The 20,467-nt window shown below is 40.6% G+C and overlaps 1 protein-coding gene across 1 annotated transcript in view; it reads right to left on the bottom strand.

Annotated features, from left to right (window-relative positions):
• MUS81 (MUS81 structure-specific endonuclease subunit) overlaps nt 1-20,467 on the bottom strand; it is a 597,219-nt gene that overhangs the window by 553,539 nt on the left and 23,213 nt on the right. Inside the window, exon 2 of the mRNA XM_044060324.1 lies at nt 10,606-10,813. Coding sequence (XP_043916259.1) covers nt 10,606-10,740 — 135 coding nt within the window. The 5' untranslated portion in view covers nt 10,741-10,813. The remainder of the gene's footprint in view (nt 1-10,605; nt 10,814-20,467) is intronic.

The raw sequence follows: 20,467 nt of genomic DNA, 5'->3' as shown, positions 1-20,467 counted from the left end.
GTCCACCTAAAGTGCTACTTAATGCTTCCTAGGAGAAGTGTATTGCCCTAATGTCAAGCTACAGCTGCTGCAATCGCAACACAGGCTGCAACATGTGCCTTAGCATGGGTAACCTTAATTTTAGGTTAGGTAATGCCTTTAGGTGCATCTGTAGATTTGTGGCAAATGTTCCTATCTGGAGGGATAAACTTCATTTTTTGAAGAAGCACATAGTTGTGCGTTAAGAGGGGATGAGGTGCGTTTGAAAATGTATTTAGTTTTGTTTTAATGAAAACCCTCAAAAAAAAAAAAGTCTTATTAATGTTCTTATAAAGATGCATAGTGGGTTTTAGGGTGTGCATCCCTTTAAGATAGCAGCAGACTGATTGCTTAATTAGATTAAGTTGAGATCTTCTATATAGGGCATTTTACTGATTTGTTCTTTGTTGGTTCTGATGAAGTCTACGTTTCAAAAGGAGGTAGATGAAAGCTCTTAACCTTGGACATAGTTTATAACAAATTGTGGTTCACCTTGACTGTGATTACAACAAATTGTGGTTGTACTGTCTATCAGAGTCTTTAGCATCCTTGAGCAGCATTTGGTTTTGTTTTAAGCAGTGTGGTTATGCTAGGTTTGCCTTTTGGATTTTGTTTCCTTGGACTACCTGGCATAAATAATGTCCCCTCATCCAGAGACAGAAGCATCTGTGGCAAATGCCACACTTGGAGAGAGAGGGTAAAAAAAACTACCCTGAAAAGACTATCTAGAAGAAGTCATCATAGATGATGTAGACAGCATACCCATGAAATTCAAATACAAAAAATATATAATGGACTGCATTCCAAGATCAATGGACACAGATTCATGCAGCTTCAAGGACCTTCATGTGTCAAGCTGGCAAAGGGAACCAGGATCATTGCTCCCATAAAACACAGAACGTTGAAGTACAAAGGGACCATCACTGTGACAGAATGTCAAAGCTTCAGCCCAAAATTCACCTTCTATTATCTTCTGTCTGTTGGAAGGTCTTTGTCTTCTGATGGCAGACAATTAAAAACTGGTTCTTGCAATTGCTCCAACTGTGACTTTGCAAAGTACACAGACACTCTAAGAATAGAAAACAAATGCAGTAGATGGCCCTTTGCTTTTATCAATAACTCCCTGTCATGTCTGAGATAAGCCACTCATCTAGATATGAGAAATCTATTTTTTCCATCAGCCTGATAAGAGTTTCAACTGTGTCACATTTGGGGAATGCTCTGGGAGGTTTTCGCAAGACCAAATGAGGGGGCCTTTGAACTAAAAAGGTCTAGCACCCTCCCTGAAGTGCAGAATCTTCTCAGATACCTTGACTATCTTCATTGACAGGCAGGTACCCTGGAAGTAAAGATATCATACCCAGTTTTCTTCTCTAGACAAGAAAGAACAGGCTTTATTTGCTGATCATATTTTGCATTAGATCTATCCAGAAGAGGACATCTCAATGTCATGGAAATTTTTTGAGGCAGTTTCAAGTCTCATCAGGATATAAAATTAATGAAGACAAAACAAGGAATATAACCATAAATTATGTACCCTCTCATGAAATGGCTCAGCAGTATCCATACTTATGGAGACAAGATAAGATGAAGTACTTAGGAGTACGGATTAAAAAGGCTTCTGCTATGGCAGACTAGACAAAATATAAATACAGAAACAGAAACTGGAGGCTCTTGTTTATAGATATGGATAGTAAGATACAAGCAGTGAAAATGTTTTTAGTCCCTTTAGTTTTACATACAGGTCAGGCATATTTTTAAATCATAGGTTCATACTAGGCTATCTGCCCTAGGGCATTTATAAGCCTAGCCAGAGTGTGTTTGGTTTTCGCCACCCATTTTAAATTAATTTTGCTATGCCCTTTTTTGAGGTTAGTATACTGTGCCTCTGTCTAACAGTGACACAGAAGTGATACCCGGGGTAAACCTACGATCTCCCATCCACTCATCAAGATTCCTCTTGAAGAGAGTCAATGAGGGACTCTGCCTAACCTGGACTGGGATTTTATTCCAGAGTGAAGGAAGCCTCTGGGTTATGAATCTGTCCCTCCAGCATGTCCTATTTATTTCAGTGCTGAGGTTCAAGTCTCTCGAGTACGTGGCTCGATGGGATTTGGATTTTCTGAGGTGCAGCATGTCCATTAATTCCGGGTTGGACATGGCTTTATACGTCAGGCACAGATCGCCTCTGAGCAGGCGGTATGCCACGGAGTAGAGCTGGAGTTTCTTTAACCAGACAGCATATGGCATCTGTTTGAGCCCTTTGATCCTCTTGGTGAGGTACTTTTGGGGTCTTTCCAGTTGCTGCAGGTTTCTGGGTAAGGTACATCCCAAAAGGGGCATTGTACTCAATTATTGGCCAGATGAGGGATGAGTAAAGAGACATGATGACCTCGCCTGATCTAGATGTGAATCCTTTCATGATTAGGTGGGCTATATAAAATGTTTTTCTAACCACTTTGGCCATGTGGTTGTCAAATGAGAGATTGCTATCAACTTGGGTCCCCAGGTCCCTAATTACTTCTTCTGTACTTAATGGATTACCACCTATGTGGTAATTTGTGGGCACTTTGTTTTTGCCAAAGGGGATGACTATACACTTTTTGGCGTTTAGCTTGAGGCCATGGCTCTGGCACCAGTTGTCTCTTTCTATGAGGCCCTTTTGGAGGATGCTTGTGTCGGCTGGAGTCTCGATTATGGCGCCCAGTTTGCAGTCATCTGCGAACTTGGTCAGCCACAGTCCTTCCATGTTGGCCTGTACCTCCAAGAAATATATACCGAACAAGAGAGGTCCCAGGACTGAGCCTTGTGGGACGCCACTTGTAACTTGTTTGGAGTCTGATATGGCTCTAGCAATTCTAACCATGTGGGTTCTGTCCTTGAGCCAGTTTGCAACCCATCTAGTGACATAGGGGTTTATATTTAAGCTGGTGAGCTTATCTATAATGCCCGAGTGGGGTATTGTATCGAAGGCTTTTGCGAGGTCCAGATAGGCTGTGTGGACCACCTTCCCCTCATCAATGGCCTTGGTGACGGTTTCAAAGAAATCGACTAGGTTTAAGAGGCAGGATCTGCCCTTAAAGCCGAACTGGGTAGGATCCAGTGTCTGTAGGTCCCCAATATCTTTATTTATGAGGTCCATGATGATCCTTTCCATAGCTTTGCAGACCAAGCTAGTCAGGCTTATGGAGCGATAGTTTCCAGGATCCGTTGAGGCACCACCTTTGTGGAGAGGGACCACTGTTGCTGTACGCCATTCTTTGGGTACATATCCTGTAGTAAGGCTGAGATTGAACAGTAGTTTTGTGCTTGGGTTTAGCTCTTCTTGGAGTTCATGTAGGACGCAGCCCGGGACACCGTCTGGTCCCATTGATGCTGTGTTTTTTGCTTTGGAGAGGGCGGCTCTTACCTGAGCATCTGAGATGTCAGGGGGGGGCAGCACTCTGCTGGGATAGATATTTGCCCTTTTGGGGGGGAGGGAGAAGTTTGCGCTGAACCTGTCAGTTAGGATGTCGGCAATGTTTGTGGGTTCGTGTATTTTTGTCATTTTGGACTAATTCTGAGCATATCTGGGAATTCCCACCCAGGTTCCTAACATAACTAAAGAAAGCCTTGTGATTATCCTTAGTGTCCTGTGCAATTTTTCTCTTTAAGCTGGCCTTAGACGATTTTATGAGTGCCCGTAGTTTTTTGCTAATACTGATCAGAGATGCCTTCCCTTTTTGGGATTTTGCTCTATCATGTAGTAGCTTCCTCCTTCTATTGTATAGTTTGTTTATGGCTGGGGTCCACCAGACAGGATGTCTGCCTTTGGAGGATTGGGTCTTGGTTTTATTTGGGATTGCATGATCCATGCATTCCTGAAGGTGTTCATAGAATGCGTTTATAAAGGATTCTGCAGTCTGGGCCATATTTTCCACAGGCCGGGGGCTTTGAAGGATTCCACCTCGGTTTTGAGGAGTGTGAAATTTGCTTTAGAGAAGTTTTTCACTGTGGTTTTCTGGGCAGGGGGTGGGGTCAGGATGTGAATATCCAGTGAGATTAGTTTATGGTCTGATCTTACCAGTGAGGGATACACTTCTGGTCTGGAGCATAGAGTCCCCATGTTGGTGATGATCAGGTCCAGTATGTTTTCCCCTCTTGTGGGAGTGGTAACAAGCTGTTCCATAGCATTTGAGTTTATAAATTCTAGGAACCTTTGGGCTAGGGTGTTAGAGCTAGAGTAATGCTCCCAGTCTATGTTTGGGTAGTTGAAGTCACCCAATATAATGGTGTTTGGAGAGACCTTCATATTTTCCAGTGTTCTCAGGAAGGCCGAGTGGGGTTCCTGGGTTTGGGAGGGTGGTCTGTAGCAGGCTATAAACTGGAAGGCAGTTTTACCCACTGTTAGTTGCACATGGATAGTCTCTGATGCTTCGTGCTGTGCCACCAACCTGGAGGTGTGGGTATCTTTGACGAATATTGATACTCCCCCTCCTTTTGTGGTTCGGTCTAAGTTTTGGGGCCGAAAAGCATGGTAGGAGGTATAACCTGAAAGTGCTGGGGTGCTCTCAGGAGCTTTGAACCAGGTTTCTGTTACTGCACAGATATCGATGTTCTCCATGCTAAGGAGAGTTTTGAGTGCATGCATCTTGAGGTTTAGACTTCTGGCGTTGAGTAGCATTACTCTTAGTTTCTTATCCCTTGTGATACCTATGGAGGTGGGCTTGTCTTTTGAGCCTTGCCTAAAAAAGGCACTATGGGGGTAGCAAGAACCTTTGCCAATATCCAAAAGCCCAGAGTTGACAGGTCCAAGCCGTCCCTAGCGAAGCATCGTGGCTTGTCGAGCATGTCATCCCAGGCTGACAGGCATTGGATCCCCTTTGAATGACACCAATACTTAAGCCAATTGTTGAAATTGATCATCTTGTCTTCATATTGTGGCATCATTCTTGGTGAGGGTAAGATGCTACTCAAGGTCAGGGTCATACCGGCCTGGGCTACATGCTCAGAGAGCTCCTCTATGTCTCTTTTCATGTAGTCCAGGGAGGTACGTCTCAGGTCATTCACACCAGCATGGACAATGACTGAGTCATATTTGTACTTGCCTTGGAGTGACCCGAGTGCTTGTTTTATGTGGCGGATCCTAGCGCCCGACAGGCAGCTCACCGTGACCTTCTCCTTGTTCAGCCTGGTGAGCGGGACGTCAGTGTGCCTGACGATAGAGTCACCTATTACAAGTGTATCAGGTGTGTTGTTTAGCCTTAAGGGTTTCAACCCTTTCAAATCAACCAGAGGAGAAGCTGTGGACAATTGAAGAGTTTTGAAGAGTTAAAGGAATTTGCGAGGGAAAGAGGGCAAGACTTAAGTGGGATAAGGTGATCCTTCCAACTGAACAAGGTGGTTTAAGATTACCTGATTTGAAGGGCTATTTTATAGCTACAAAGTCAAGGCTTATACACATAACACAACCAGAAGGTTATAATTCAAAGTGGAAAGGGATGATGATGAAGGTGGGGGCGGGGTTAAGAAATAAGGAGCAAGTGTGATTTGGATACAGATTCTTAAGGAGAACAGCAGCAACCATACAGAATATTATATCCATAAAACTACTGAAAGCATTTCAAAAACTAAGGCATGGAGAAAGGAGATTTTGCCAATGGGGATCCCATCAAGTAGGGGTACAAAAAATAGACAAGAGGAGGCTGGACTTTAATGGAAATAAATGACAAAGAAACCATGGTATTGGGAACAAATAACTAGGCAAGGAAAGGTAACAGAGTGTGATGAAGCCAAGAAGAAGTTTGGACTGTAGGTTACAAACTGCCTTCCCTTCCAGGGTTTGATATCAGAAAATAAAGAGATAAAAAGGGATTGGGGAATCCTACATGAAAAAACACTTCTGGTAAAGTTTTTAATTGAATATAGAACAGACGCTGCTGTCAAAAAGGATAATTAGTAGGACATATAAAATACTGCAACTATAAGAATCAGAGAAGATTAGAAAAGATTCAAAGACCGGAAAGGCAATTTACATGGGAACCATGGCAGGACATTTATATATGGCTCCCAAGTATGCAACAAAGTCCAGAGGGTTTATGATTTTTGCTTGGCAGTATCATCCCAAGAAGACTTCAAAGAATTTTTCATATGGTACATGGCAAATGTTGGATGTGTGATGGAGAAGAAAGGGAAAACGGGAAATATGTTTTCTGGGAGTCTAATGTGTCCTCAGATTTAAAAAAAAAAATCCTTACAGTATTCTGGTAAAAATATTTGGGGAGTAAATAACTAACTAAGGAAATGATTCTTTTGAGCTGGGACACAGGATCTGAACTGACTAGATACATTAAGGCAATAAGTTAATTCTGTTGTCTGCTATGAAAGCAATTACTACAAAATTAAAATCAAAATCTAAACAAACTGTATCCAAAGTATTGAATATTGTAAAAAAGATTAAAAACTGGAACAGGGATTTTGAGAAAAGGGAAGCAGCAAATTACACAGAAATAAAATGGAAATTGTGGAAACAATACATACAGAACGACATGCATGAAGAGGCGGAGACAAGTTTAAGTGAAGGCAGGAATTGAACAATTTATATAATGTTAGACTGAAAGTTGGTTGTTACAAAGAAAGAAAACATAAGTAATATACAATGTATGCACATGGAAAAAAACATTGATATGCATTGCTTTCTACTGATGTATATGTGCCTGTGTCTTAAGTAATAAAGAGGTTTACACAAACAAGGAAGAACTGACTGCATGGTGCCTATCCAGAACTATCATTTTCATATACAAATGTAGACTGCTTAGGTCTAGAATGTTTCTGACATAATTTGTCCTCCTGGAAATCAAAATAGATCTTGAGTAGACTTTGGATCCTCTCTGATCTGGTGAGACTTGCTGAACGTCTCTTTTTATTGGGGGGGGGGGGGTGTCAATTTTTTTTTCATCTCTGCGCATGCTACCATCTTCTGACAGGGTGCAATGTTGGGAATGGACAAGGAGGCAAGCCTCGGCAGGAATGGGATCCTGTAGCCTCTGAAAACCATCCTTCCTGATACAGTTATCCTGTATGATGGAATGTCATGTAGAAAAGATGCGAGGAAATTTGACTGCCAACTGCCTCTACATAAGATAATCAGGCAAGTACTCATAAGCTCTGCAGCTGGCCTCCTTGGAAGGAGGAGGGAACGCAAAATCCTTGATTCTGCAGACCACGTCTGCCACTAGGGTGCTGCCTTTTAAGTTAAGTTTCACACACCTTTCTGGTCAGGAGAAAACATTCTCTGAGGAGTGAAAAGCTTTACTCTTAACTCATGTCCATGTTCCCTTCTTGCCTTTTTTTTTTTTTTTTTTTTTTTGCAGCTTGTACCTCAAACCAAGTACAGGATAAGGCTAGAAAAGGTAGTTACCAAGCAAGTTGTTCAGCTAACAACATTTTAACTACCTGGCTATCAGCTTGTACTTCACCTGTAGCCCTATCAGGGATGAGCCACCACATGGGACATCAGGGAATGATGCTGTGAAGTTGCTCATAAAAATTACAATGTCCGAACCAAGAATGATGAACAGCAATGCCTGACCCAGCTGCACCATTGACTGTATTATGTACAAGTCACAAGTGGAGATAGTTAATATTAGCCAAGCTGCCACTTGGGATTCCAACCTGCACTTTAGATTCTTATTAGTCTCCCTTTTCAGCATGTCAAAGGTTCTCTCTGCCAAGTCATGCTGAAAACGAGTCACATGTCAGGAAGTAGAGGGCTTACAAACAGAAAAAACGAAATATACCAATGCTTCCCAAGGCAGTATAATAATTATGACTCCTTATCAGGGTGGTTACGGCAGCATCCACTGCAATGAAAGTAGCTATGGCAGCCTTACTCCAATATTCAAGGTCCTTGGGAACCACCCAAGAAGTGGTCAGGGAGAAGCAGAAAGTCTCCCGCAGTATCTATTCCTCTGGGAAGAGTGGGTCGGTTGGACCAAGACTTCCATCGATGCATTAACTCTGAAATCTTCAAAATATGCTTCTTTTGCACATCTTCTTCCGGGGGTACATTCAAAGAGGTCCTGTCTGAACGTGAACAGGAGAAAGTTTAACTGGACACCACCATCCTGTCCCTCTAGTAGCTTTCCACTTTCTGCCCATTAGAGACAAAGACACCAGAGATCAAGGCATTGGACCTAGAAGTCCTGGAATGGAGCAGATGTAGGCAGAGACTACATGGTGGCATCTATTAACATTTCAAGTTTACTTCAGCTCCATCTCTGAAGTCACTGTGATCATTGCTGAGGGTCATGTGGTTAAGATCTCCCAAAAATGATAAGGTTAGCACTAATTCAATTCAATCAGGTCTCAGCACAGAGCTGATACTACTGACTGCTTCAATACAGAGAACATGAAAGTCAAAACAGCAGACACCAACAGCAGCCTGGAGAGCATAACAGGCAGCAAATATCTGGTCTCCAGTGGCCGTCATCTCTGATAAGCACTTGGCACAGAGTATCACTGGAGTGGAAGGACACAAAGGCACAGAATTAGAATTAAAATAAAAATCAGACTGAGATGAAGCAAGTGTTGATGGACCTGGTGCAAAGAACAGGCCTAGGGAAGGAGCACTAGATGAGGAAAATGGAATGGGGCTTTCTCTTGCTGTCATAGATACAGAGAGGGAAGACGGGACATCCAACTCAATTTGTGCCTTCGTCAGTGTCATCATATGGTTCCAGTTTGCATGTACAGAGGGACTGTGGAGAAACATGGAAAACAGTCGCAAAAGAAGGGAGGCATGAATTCCAAGTATTTAAGCAACACTTTCCTTAGAATAAAAAAACAGGCATACTCTCTAAGAGGTGGGTTCTCAGTTACCATGACGCCTGGTTAAGGTACATCTAAGGAGAAGACTGAGTAAACTACTCCTTTGTCCAATGCAGACTTCACGATGAGCAACATTCATACAGAAAGCTTTAAAAGCAGGGAACCAATATTTGTTTCAATGACAGAATCACCATCATAAGCTTCCCCTTCCTCTTTCTTGCCCTTGGAAACAGTACAGTAATCACTAGACAATAACCCTTTGACAGTCAAATTACCATTTCTCCTGTGTAATGTTCTAAAGCTGAACATCACGTCTCACAATTTGCATCTAAATCATTTTACCTTCAAAACACACAAAGTATACGGCTCGGGTGTACTGATGGGGTATATATTGCCCAGATTAGGTACATTTACAGAAAACAGGGGACGTGTTCATATTTAGAAAAACATTCCGTGAATTCCCTAATCACAAAAAAGGACAATCCTTATATGTAGACAATTCAAAACTGAGGCAATTAAAAATGCCAAAAAAACAAGATGGCAACATGGCAAGAGTGAAAGAAAACTAACATAAACCATGTTTACAAATAACAGTTCATAAAAATGTACAATTTGAAAAGGTTTTACCTGAATCTCTTCAGAAATTCAAGACAAACACTTGAAGACAAAAGCTTTCAAATTTGCAAACTAAGTCTGGAGCACCTCTCGATGCTTGGGAACATGGCACGTGAGATCTGTTGAGAAACTGACTTACTGCACATTAAAGGAACGAAGAGAGGAGTTTTTTGAGCATGGAGATCATTAAAGGAGCTGAGCAACTACTGCCTGTAGCGTGCCAGTCCTGCTACTGAAGTACTTTGACAGGATCATGTAACATTCTATACTTAGAATGTGCAGCTTTGGAAAGCATCCAGAAATCGGAGAATGTACTTGTAAAAAAAAAAACTATAAAAGGGATTTATGTGCCCTCATCTTGTGGAATAAGCTTCCTCTTAGATTCAGATCCTCAAAGTATTCAAAGCCAAGTTGAATGTATAGAAAACAATAAATAAGCACGTGATGTGAAAGCAAATCAGGCTTCTCAAACACCAAATCAAGTTAACAACAAACCTATGAACCCAGTAACTTAAGTAAGGTGTAGCTAAAGGTTTTTAAATCAGCTTTCCCTACAAGTAACTACAGCAAAATCAAATTTGGCAGAAACTCTGTGTCCCGATGGCTAAGTTTTAGTTAACCACTGATCTGTTGTCACAGGCAGGTTCTGACAACTAAAAAAAATGGAAAAAGCATAAGCACTTCAAAAACGATGTCTTCTGCTCAGGCTACAGTCACCTTCCTTTTGTCCTAGATTCCCCGAATGTTTATGTCTAAAAAAGAAGTGTGTTTTGGGCAACTCTTATAAAGGGTATGCAAGTCAAGCAAGCTGCCCTTTTGGATTTTTATTGCCTTTTATTTTCCTTCCCTTAAAGTTGATGTTTGCTTTGTACAAATAATTATAAAAGTTCATTTTTCAGTATTTTTGCTCTTATACTTTTTCATAGTTTACTACGGCTATTCACTTGGGTACTCATTTCTTTTCAATTCTTACAAACAACTGAAATGGCAAAAAACTTTGTTCTCGGCTTTCCTGCTGGTTATGAATGCATCTAAGCTTAAACAGTAGTCAGAAAATTTGCTTCTTGTAAATGGTCACAAAGTCCTTCCCAGTGAAAGTAAAAGCACTCACAGCAACACTGTATGGATGCTAAACAGAAAAAATACTGAAATAAATACTGAAACCTTTTGATAAACAAACTGAGTCCTCTTTCCCTTTTCTGCTGCTTTATCTCTCCATTCAGTCAACCACTGTAAGAACAGAGGGTTTGGAGAAGGAGGCAAAGGTTTCTTCCGGCCATATTTAACTGAAGCAGACATTCTGCAATTTGCAGCTATAAACCTCACCCCACCAGCTTTGTCACTTCAGACCACTTGTGCTTCTCCATCAGACCTGCAAAACAGAGATAGAGAGTATTAACTCCATGTGAACTAGCAGTGTTCTTAATATGTGCTATCACACGATTCTCAATGAAACAATATCAGAAGGACATCAATTACTAGCTCACTGCGGGATAATCAGAGGATCTGGAGACTCGCTGTGAAGTAGGATAAATGTTTAACAATTCATTAGAAGATAACAGAAATAAGCTTACACTCATAAGTTACAGTAAACAATATACAGGATGTGGTTCCCAGTAACAGACAACTGCTGCAACCCCACTTGCAAAGCAGGCTAGAATATCTGGACAGAAACTTGAAGGAAGAAACTGCAAAGGCTTCACACAGAATGGGATATCTGTTTCATAGCTCAACAGGCAGAACTTCCTTCAAATGCTGCCCTCATGAAGCAGTAATGCACAGACTGACTTGCAGCAACCACAGACACGTGTAAATCATTCAAGACTGGCAGTGTAATACAACAGAGTATGCACATCTTCAGAATCATTGTCTAAACTAGACCAAGTCCTCAGCCATGAACTATTACTGTCCTGTCTCCCTACTCGATCCCATCAACTGGATGTTCATATTTGGAAGGATTATGACAAATGACATGTTTCCAATCGTACACATATAGGAAACTTACTTTTTCTAATCATTATTTCACATTTTATCAGTTGTCACCCTGAGGTTTGTAAGAACATATATAAAGGACAACTGGTCCAAGCGGCTAGAATGTGTTCCACCCTTGAGATTTACAAAAGGAGTGTGAACATATTTCTAAACTGTTTTTGGAGAGGGGCACAATTTTTTAACTTCAGTCCAGGATGAAGTACTTGGAGATTGGGGAACTAGATCCTGTCCCCTTTTGAGTTTGGCCATTGACATTACTGCCTGTACCCCCTACTACTGTACCAGGATTCGAGAATGACTTTTCTAAGTCTTTGATTGCAAAATACAATTCAGACTAAGTCTATTAAAGAAATTGTGTTTAGAAAATGGAACATCTTAAAAGCAGATGAATTGGTTTAACACACTAGGAAATACCCAAAATAGTTTTTAAGACAGGGAGAAATGTCAAAATCTTATATGAAAGTGTACCACTTCCCTCTTCCACTATACATCTATGGGTACCTGCGGATGTGGAGCTTGCATTCAATGCTCATTTATTTTGGAACAGGAATTTATTACTTTGGACAATTACTGTAATTACAAAATCAAGTTAGCTAATGGTAATTGTTTTACTAAGAGGGTGGCTTACATTGCTCCCTGTTCCAATTGTTCTTGCTTTTACACTGGCAATATTTATTTATTTACTGACATTTGTTAACCGGGAAAGTCCACTGGGCTTCAGACCCATTTTCAGTGGAGGCCCATGGAGAAAAACTCCAAGTTACATGAAAATCATTACATGAATTTGTAAGGAAACAATTACTTATAAAACAAGTGAAATAATACAGAAAACTATCTAAACAGCAAATATGTTGTAAAAAGGCACAATACAGTAACAATGGAACATTAACATGTAGAAAAATTATACAGTTAGAAATATTTAATACAGCTCAATTTTTGGGGGGTAGGAAAAGAGAAAAGGTAAGTGTAGTGGGAAGGTAGAATTATAAAGTTAAACTTAAAGGTAGGACAGATATAGTCAGAATCTTATAGCAAGGTGGTAGGAATATGTAGATTACAGGTAGTATGTATTTAATGGTAGTATTAAACGTAGAAAGTGACGGAAGAAAAAATATGTTCAGATAGTTGTATAGATGTGTGGACTAGGATACTAAAGATTAGGGATAACTCCTATGGTGTAACAGTATAACATACACAAGTATGTTTGCTATGTGAAAAAAAAATTGCTAGATTAAGGAGATTCTGGATGTGTTGCATGTGCAGTTGGGGTTATCAGTAAGATATTGTTTTAGTTTTCTTTTAAAGGAGATTATGTTGTCTAATTCTGTAACTGATGGTGGGAGGGTGTTCCACAGCTTAGTTATGGAATGGGAATAGAGGCAGATACCTGCTCTTTAACTAGGTTTTGATACTTCACGTAGGTGTTTGTTGTTAGAGCATAGATATTTGGATGGGACGCAAGGTTCAATGATATTTTTCAGGAAGTGCAACACTCGGGTTTATTGAGTTTATGGGCAAAGGTAAGTTGTGTGTAACGTAGGTAATGTGCAAATTCTAGCCAGTTTAGTTCTCTAGTGGCCTGGCAATAGTGGGTGCAATTTGGTTGGGCTGATACGAATTTTGCAATGTTATCATAACAGGACTGAGCGTCTTCTGCTTGGAGACATGCGTGAATGAGTGTGCCTTCGTTGAAGGTTGTGCATCAGGGCTGGCAACTCAGCACGTAAAAATCTACTGCCAATCATTAGCGGACCAGAGTTATGCTGTGGCGACCCCTAACCGGGAAAAGCCGAAAGACACAAACAAACATCATAACAGGACTGCAGTTTGTGTTGCAAACAGTTATAGAGACTGGTTAAGATAGTAGACCCATATACTAAGGATGGAAGGAGAAAAAATTCTGAAAGTTTTATTCGGATGTATTTGTCCAAGTATTGTTTGTTTCTGTAAAGTTTGCCCAATTTGAAGCGAGTCTTTTTTATTGCATTATTAATATGCAAGTCAAAGCTAAATTTGCTGTCAATAGTAATTCCTAGCAGTTGGGCCTGATTTACTAATTCTATTTGGATTTTGTTTATGGAGAATATAGTAAAGTCTGTGGAAACAGGTTTAGATGCAAACATGAGTAGTTTAGATTTATTAGGGTTAAGTAATAGCTGTGATAGAGTCCTATGGATGTAAAGGCCTTTTGTGTTAACTTTTGGAGGTCAGAGAAGTTATTGGAGGTACAGATTATGGTTGAATCGTCTGCATATTGTATGGTAATATAGTCAGAGGGATGTTTATGTAGGTCATTTATAAAAATGTTGAATAGTAGGGGTCCTAAGACTGACCCCTGGGGCACTCCTATATTATTTGGGAGAAAGCTAGAGAAGTTATTCTGCCATTTTACGGATTGCTGTCCGTTTTCCAAGTAACTAGTGAACTAGGTTAGGCTGACAAAGCATCCTAATTATTGCAGTTGCTGGATAAGTTTGATGTGGGGGACTGTCTCAAATGCTTTTGAGAGATCCAGTAACAGGACTGATGTAAGTGGGTTATTATCTAGGGCATTATAGATGAAACTTGTGAAGGAGACTAGGGCAGTAACGGTACTGTGGGATGGTCGAAATCCATGTTAATGGGATAGTATGTTGTTGCTGGTTAGATATTCAACCAGTTGTTTGTGGATGCATTTTTCCATTACTACAGATAGAGGGGACAGTATGGAAATGGGTCTAAAATTAGATAGGTCATGAGGGTTTCCACCTTTATGAAGTGGGGTGATTATTGATTTTTTTCTAGAGCTGGGGGACTGTGTGTTCTGCAAGTGATTGGTTTATAAGGAAACTCACTGGGAAACCTATTGCCTTAGCACTAATTCTGAGGTATTCAGGGGGGGGGGGGGATTATCGGCAGATAAGGAGCCTGGCTTCAATTTGCCAAGTAATGTTTGTATTTGAGAGGTTGCTACAGGTTGGAAGTTAAAGGATGGTATGGAGCTGATGCTACCTTAAGGCATGATGGATGGGTTAATGGGGGTTGGGGTATTGCCTGCATTTACTAATGTAAGGATACTATCAATAACGTTTTCACTAAATATTTCAGTGATTTCAACTGGGCTTTTGTCTGGAAATGGACATGGGTTTTGGGTGCTGCCAGGAATTAGTAATGAGTTGACAGATTTCCAGAAAAGTTTGGGATTGTTACTGTGGGTAGTTAATTGTTGAGAGAAGTCAGCCTTTTTGCCCCGATTAATGGCCTGTTTTGCTTTGTTTCCAAGTATTTTGAAGGTGGTTTCGTTGGTGGCAATACCGAAAGACAACTACTGAAAAGAATTAATGAACACACTTATGACATTTTAAGGCAAAATAAAAACAAACAATTACCTTTTCAATCACGTTACCACCTGTCAGAATTTTAGAAAATTCCTGTTTGGTATTCTGGAAGTTATCCTCTGGAATGAACGAGGCGGTCCCTGGGAAACACGAATGGAACAAAGGGAACTTCTCTGGCAAATCAAGTTAAACACCTCTGTTTTTCTTGGTATAAATGAATATATTTAAATTTTACCTGCCCTAAAATTAATATTTAAATATATGAATTATTTCTAACCATAACATTAGTTTACTTGGTTTTTCATCTACTAAGTATTGTTCATCTACCTCGCTCTTCTGAATTATGATTTATGTTTGAGCATGATTTTAAAATTGTTTTTACATTTAATAGCATTTTGTACTTAATACTTGCACAGTGCAGGGTTTTAACATTTTAACATTTTTTATATTTTAATACATTCTTTAAGTAAGTTACAATTTAGTGATGTGGTTCGAGCCACCTTCACCAACATGACTATTGATTTGAAGTGTCACATGATTTCTTTCTGCTTTTATTTAAACTGAGGCTAAAGGCTGGGTACTGGCTCTGAGTCCCGCTTGCTTTCAGGGACGAAAGCACTTACCCATTTTATGTTTTTTTAAATAAACCTCTCTTGTTTTTAACTTGGGTTTGTCAGCCTTCATTACTTTTGGATTTGTTTGTTATCCTGCGTTTTTGCATTTACAGTTTTCCAGAGGAAGAATTTACTATTGGGCAATGTTTCCAGTTCATTATACACCTTGTTACAGCAGTGAATTTCTCTGGTTTATTTTAGTTTTATTTCGGCTGCACAGACACATGCTCACTTTCCTGTTCTGAGTAACTATACAGCCAATGCAGCAGTGATTAATCTGAAGAACATAGTACAGTTGTGTAAGCTGAACTTACCACAGCAGTAGTTGTTCGAATGATCACTGCTGCAGCAGCCACTCTCTCCCTCCATCCCCCTTGTTTTTTTGGTGTGTTTTTCTTGCCATGGTGTGGACATTTTTTTTTTTGTTATACCTAGCTTTGTTCTGTCCATACATAACCTCAAGCTCTCTCCCTTTCTGCTAGCAGGAAAGTTCTGAAGGGCTTTGCACCCAAACCTATCTTTTAGTCAGCTCCGCTTGAGCTGTTTAACAGTTTGGGAGCATGGGAAGGTGCCCTGAAGGTTTGGACGTGGTACAGCTGTTATATCCTTGGCAGGATATAACCCATATTGCAAAGGCTACTGCAGCAATGACCATTCAAACGTCTACAGTTATGGTAAGTTCAGCTTGCACAACTCTGCTTTCTCTTCCCGTTCACACAAATTCTAAATGACCCTACTTATGATCTTCAATGTTTCCAAGGGCATCCGATTAACAAAGTTCATAAAAAAAAAAAAAGTACACCACATTCGGTCAATGATGAAACAAAATTGTCTTCATATCTTGCCAAAGTTCTCAAATCATGCAGAGCTTGACTCAATAAAAGGAACTGCAAAATAGCTAACAAATCTCATGCTATTAAATGGAACTTGTTCAGTCTACTAACAACTAATCTGGTAACCGAGTTAGGTTAGGCTTGAGGCAAACATGTCTGTGGAATACCTCTTTAAATGCCACACAGCAAATGCAATACTAGTCCACGCAGCAGTGTGTTTGGGGATCTTGTAACGCTTTTCTTTTTATGTCCTTTTCCCCCCTCTTACCTGCTAAACACCAAGCCTCCCCAGTTAGATTTAAGCCAGTTCATTCCCTTTGTACAGGTAATCTCCATTAAGGAGCAGAAAGCCATCTTGCAGGGGCCATCCACCGGGCAATCATGGGTGGCTTGTGCTTCTGACTGCACTCTTTCACATCCATCTGTTTGATACAGGAAGAGGGTCCTCTCGCCATTGCAAAGGTTAATCTGACTTATCCATCCAGATCAGGACCCTGTAGCAATTACTCAGCATCTCCGGGCATGGAACTACATGCTAACGGCCAATCAGAAGCTTGCATAATATATAGTAAAGGCTAAGGAAATTTTTTTCCCAATGGCCCTAAACTTGCTTCATGGTGGCTGATGTGGTCACCTGCATTACCACATGGACCACCTATACCCACCCTTGTGTGTGCCCTCTGAACTGTGTCCACAAGGATTGCAATCACTGGCCTGAGTGTGCTACGCCCACACCCCATGGTTTGGCCCTTTGCTGGCATGCAAGCCTCTCACTGCACAGGAGCAAATGGTCAAGTGGGAGCCACCACTTCCCTCACCAAGATGAGAGAGCTGGAATAAGCTGCTCCCTTTCACTCTCCCCCACCGACTCTTTAGTGCCTATGCTGCTAACTGGGCTTGGGCCATCTAGGCTGCAGTCAGCCTCTCTCTCTCTCAGACAGAGAAGATGAACTTTTCTGAAGCACACTACTGTGCCACTCAGGAAAGTATAGTTGTGCAAGTAAACTTACCATAACAGTAGACATCCAAATGATCACTGGTGTAGGAGCCTTAGCTGTACAGGTTATATCTGGCCATCCAGCTTCCAAACCTAGGGCACCTTTCACATGCCCAAACTGTTTGGAAGCTTGAGCTAAGCCAAATAAAACACAACTTTGGGTGCCAAGCCTATCAGAGCTTTCTTGCCAACAGAAAGAGGGAGGCTGAAAGGACAATGCTTGGAAGAACAAAAATAAATATCCACACCCTGGCATAAACACACCAAAAAAATAAGGGGGTGGATGGGAGGGACAAGCTACTGCAGCAGTGATCATTAGAGCATCTACTGTTATGGTAGTGGGTGAGCTTTTGCAAAACCTGATCAGTCTTTGTATGACCTGCTCAGCTCATCATGTCTCATGGTAGAAAAATTACAAACTTCCATGACATCAAAGTCAAAATTCTCTGCATTAAGTTGTTCCATTGTATTTCTGGTCAATCTGGATAAGGTATTAGCCAGATAAAAGAAGTCTGCCTTTTGTACAGACCAATTTGAAGTTGAAGTCGCACTTTTGCAATTTAAGCATCATTCTTTGTAATCTCACTGGAGCTGAATGCAAAGGCTACTAGTCTGCCCTCTTAAATAATAACTGCGGCAAGACCAAATTTTGAAGCATCACAGAAAAGACTGACTGATTTACAGTACAGAGTCAATTATCCAAACTAACTGGGACCTAGGATAGTTCGGATAAGCAAAAAACTTCTAAAATCTTGTTTTTTCTGCATGCAGGAATACACTTTTCAACCATTCAGTGATGCCAAAGGACAAAAAAGAAAATTTTTTACACATGAGCTGGCTACAAGCTCAAAAAACATGCTCAGGCAAATGCATATAATGTTTACATTTTCAGACTTTAGAATTTTTTCCCACCCAGAAACTTTGGAAGGCTGGTTCTGATAATGGACTGTTCTGATAATTTGGATAATCGACTCTACTGTATGGATATCATAGCATCTTAATGCAGGTGGGGCGGCAAGTTTCTGCTTAAGGTCTCCAAATGCTCTCTGGTGCTGTTCAACCAACACGATGCAACATTTATGTGCATTAGCTCTCTCAAAGGCACTGTCAACTCATTGAAATCTGGTATAAACTTGCCTAGACAGTTGACCATACCAAGAAAATGTTGTAGAGCTTGAACATTATCTGGTGCTGACATATCTAGAATGGCTGCTTGTTTGGATGGGGTCTGGTCACAAGCCAGCGCTACTAAATAAATGACCTACATACAACTTCTGGTAATATGAATTTGCACTCGAGAGGAGTGAGCTTCAAGTTCACGTCACATTCTCTGTCTAGAACTTTCCTAAGGTTTGTCATGCTCTGCTTCACCACTGCCTCCAACCAATAATCTGCTATTATGGCACAAGGATAACCTGAAAAAAATTGCTCCATTGCACGCTGAAAGACTTCACTTGCAATTTATTCCAAATGGCATCCTGAGGAATCTGCATCTTCAAATGGGGTACTGAAAGTAGTCAGCAGTAAAGATTTGCGATCAAGCATCACTTGCCAAAATAAATGTTTTGCATCCAACAGAGAAAAAACAGTGGCATTCGATATTATGGCTGTGAATTCCTCGACTGTACACAGGATGATGTGGTCTCTTTAATGCTTTGTTCAAATCATTTGGGTCAATGCATATTGTGATTTCGTCTGAGCTTTTTTTGTGGGGTACTACCATGGACGCCACCCATTCGGGTGATTCTGTAACTGGACAAGTTGCACCTTGCTGCACCATTTTATTCAAATGAGCTTTGACTTTATCCTGCATATCTAAAGGAACTTTTCTTTCCGGTCTGACCACTGGGTCTAACTTCACAGAATACACAACTGGAAGTTTGCCTAACTTTTCATCAAAAACATCAGCATACTCTGAGAAAATAGTTTCAGTAAAACTGGAACCAAGACGTGCTCACATGATGAACTTCTTTGGTAAAAGAAAGCAGATTCTGTCTCTGAGACCCAATAATGACTGCACAGGTCTTTGGACTACATAGAATAGTAAGCTGTAGCAGTTCCTAACCAAATAACATGAAAGCACTACTGAGCCTTCAGTTTGAATTTCTTCAGCTTCATAAGCAACAAGTTTCGCACAACTAGTCACATTAAGTTGCTCTCACCTTAGCAAATGTGTCTGCTGATATAACATTACACTATGAACCAGTGTCTACTTCGAGCTCAGTGGATATACCATTCATTTGGACAGTACAAAACACTACGTTCTTTGCCAACAAATTTACTGCATCAATCTTTTCCACCAATTAGTGATACACCATCTACGTAGAAAGTAGGGTTGCAGCTCTGTATATGATCAACTTGCTTTTTTAAGTGACCCTTTACAACTGTGTGAGGTTTACTTGATTTGCAAAACTTTCAAAAATGGTTCCATTTTTTATACTTGTGGCATTGCTGACCATATGCTAAGTACCTTTCTCTTTTAGACTAATGATTCGCACCACAAGTGCATCACTTAACAATAAAGCTTAATTTGGGTTTTGCTGATTCACCCTTGTACTGCACTGAGCATGTCCACTTCACTGAACTAGTCTTAGAACTTGCTGGAAAACTACAGGTTTTGCCTACCACACCCGCAAGGGTTACAGCAGCCACGTGTTGAACCCTGTCTACATTTGCTCTGGAGCCTGCTGAAGCCATGCTCTTATCACTTGCAAGCATGCTTGTGTGCCTTTCTACAACTTCATGGATTTGACAAATCTTAATAACTTTGCTCAGCATTAAATCACTGTCACGAAGCAAAATCTTTCTCACTGCAACACTATTAATACCACACACAAGCCTGTCCTTTAACTAATCTTTTAAATCACCAAACCTACACGTTTTAGCTTTGTTTCTCAGGTCAGTAATATAAGCTGCAAAAGTTCCTCTTGGCTTTTGATCTCGTGTACAACAAATACCTCTCCAATGTAACATTGGTCTGGGGGTTGCACATTTCCCTGAATTTGCATTTCAAACAAACACTTGGGGTCTTCCCTTGATTCAGCCTATACAACAATATGACGGTTTTTCCCTTCTCCTTCATATGCTGCTCGTACATACACAAATGAACACCCTCTTTCAACAGCCTCTGACCCAGCTAAGTTTAGCAAAATTAATGCCCTGGTGTGTGCATCTTTGTCAGAATAAGCTGCTTGTATAAAAACATTGTACTCTTGCTCAAATATCCTCCAATTCTCTGCAATATTCTGATCAAATACAAGTAGACCTTGTCTG

The sequence above is a fragment of the Protopterus annectens genome, chromosome 2.part0 (genome assembly GCF_019279795.1).
Source record: "Protopterus annectens isolate FY-2018-M chromosome 2.part0, PAN1.0, whole genome shotgun sequence".
NCBI lineage: Eukaryota > Metazoa > Chordata > Ceratodontiformes > Protopteridae > Protopterus > Protopterus annectens.
The sequence above is the reverse complement of the archived record's forward strand: the minus strand, read 5'-3'. Positions and strand labels throughout refer to the sequence as shown.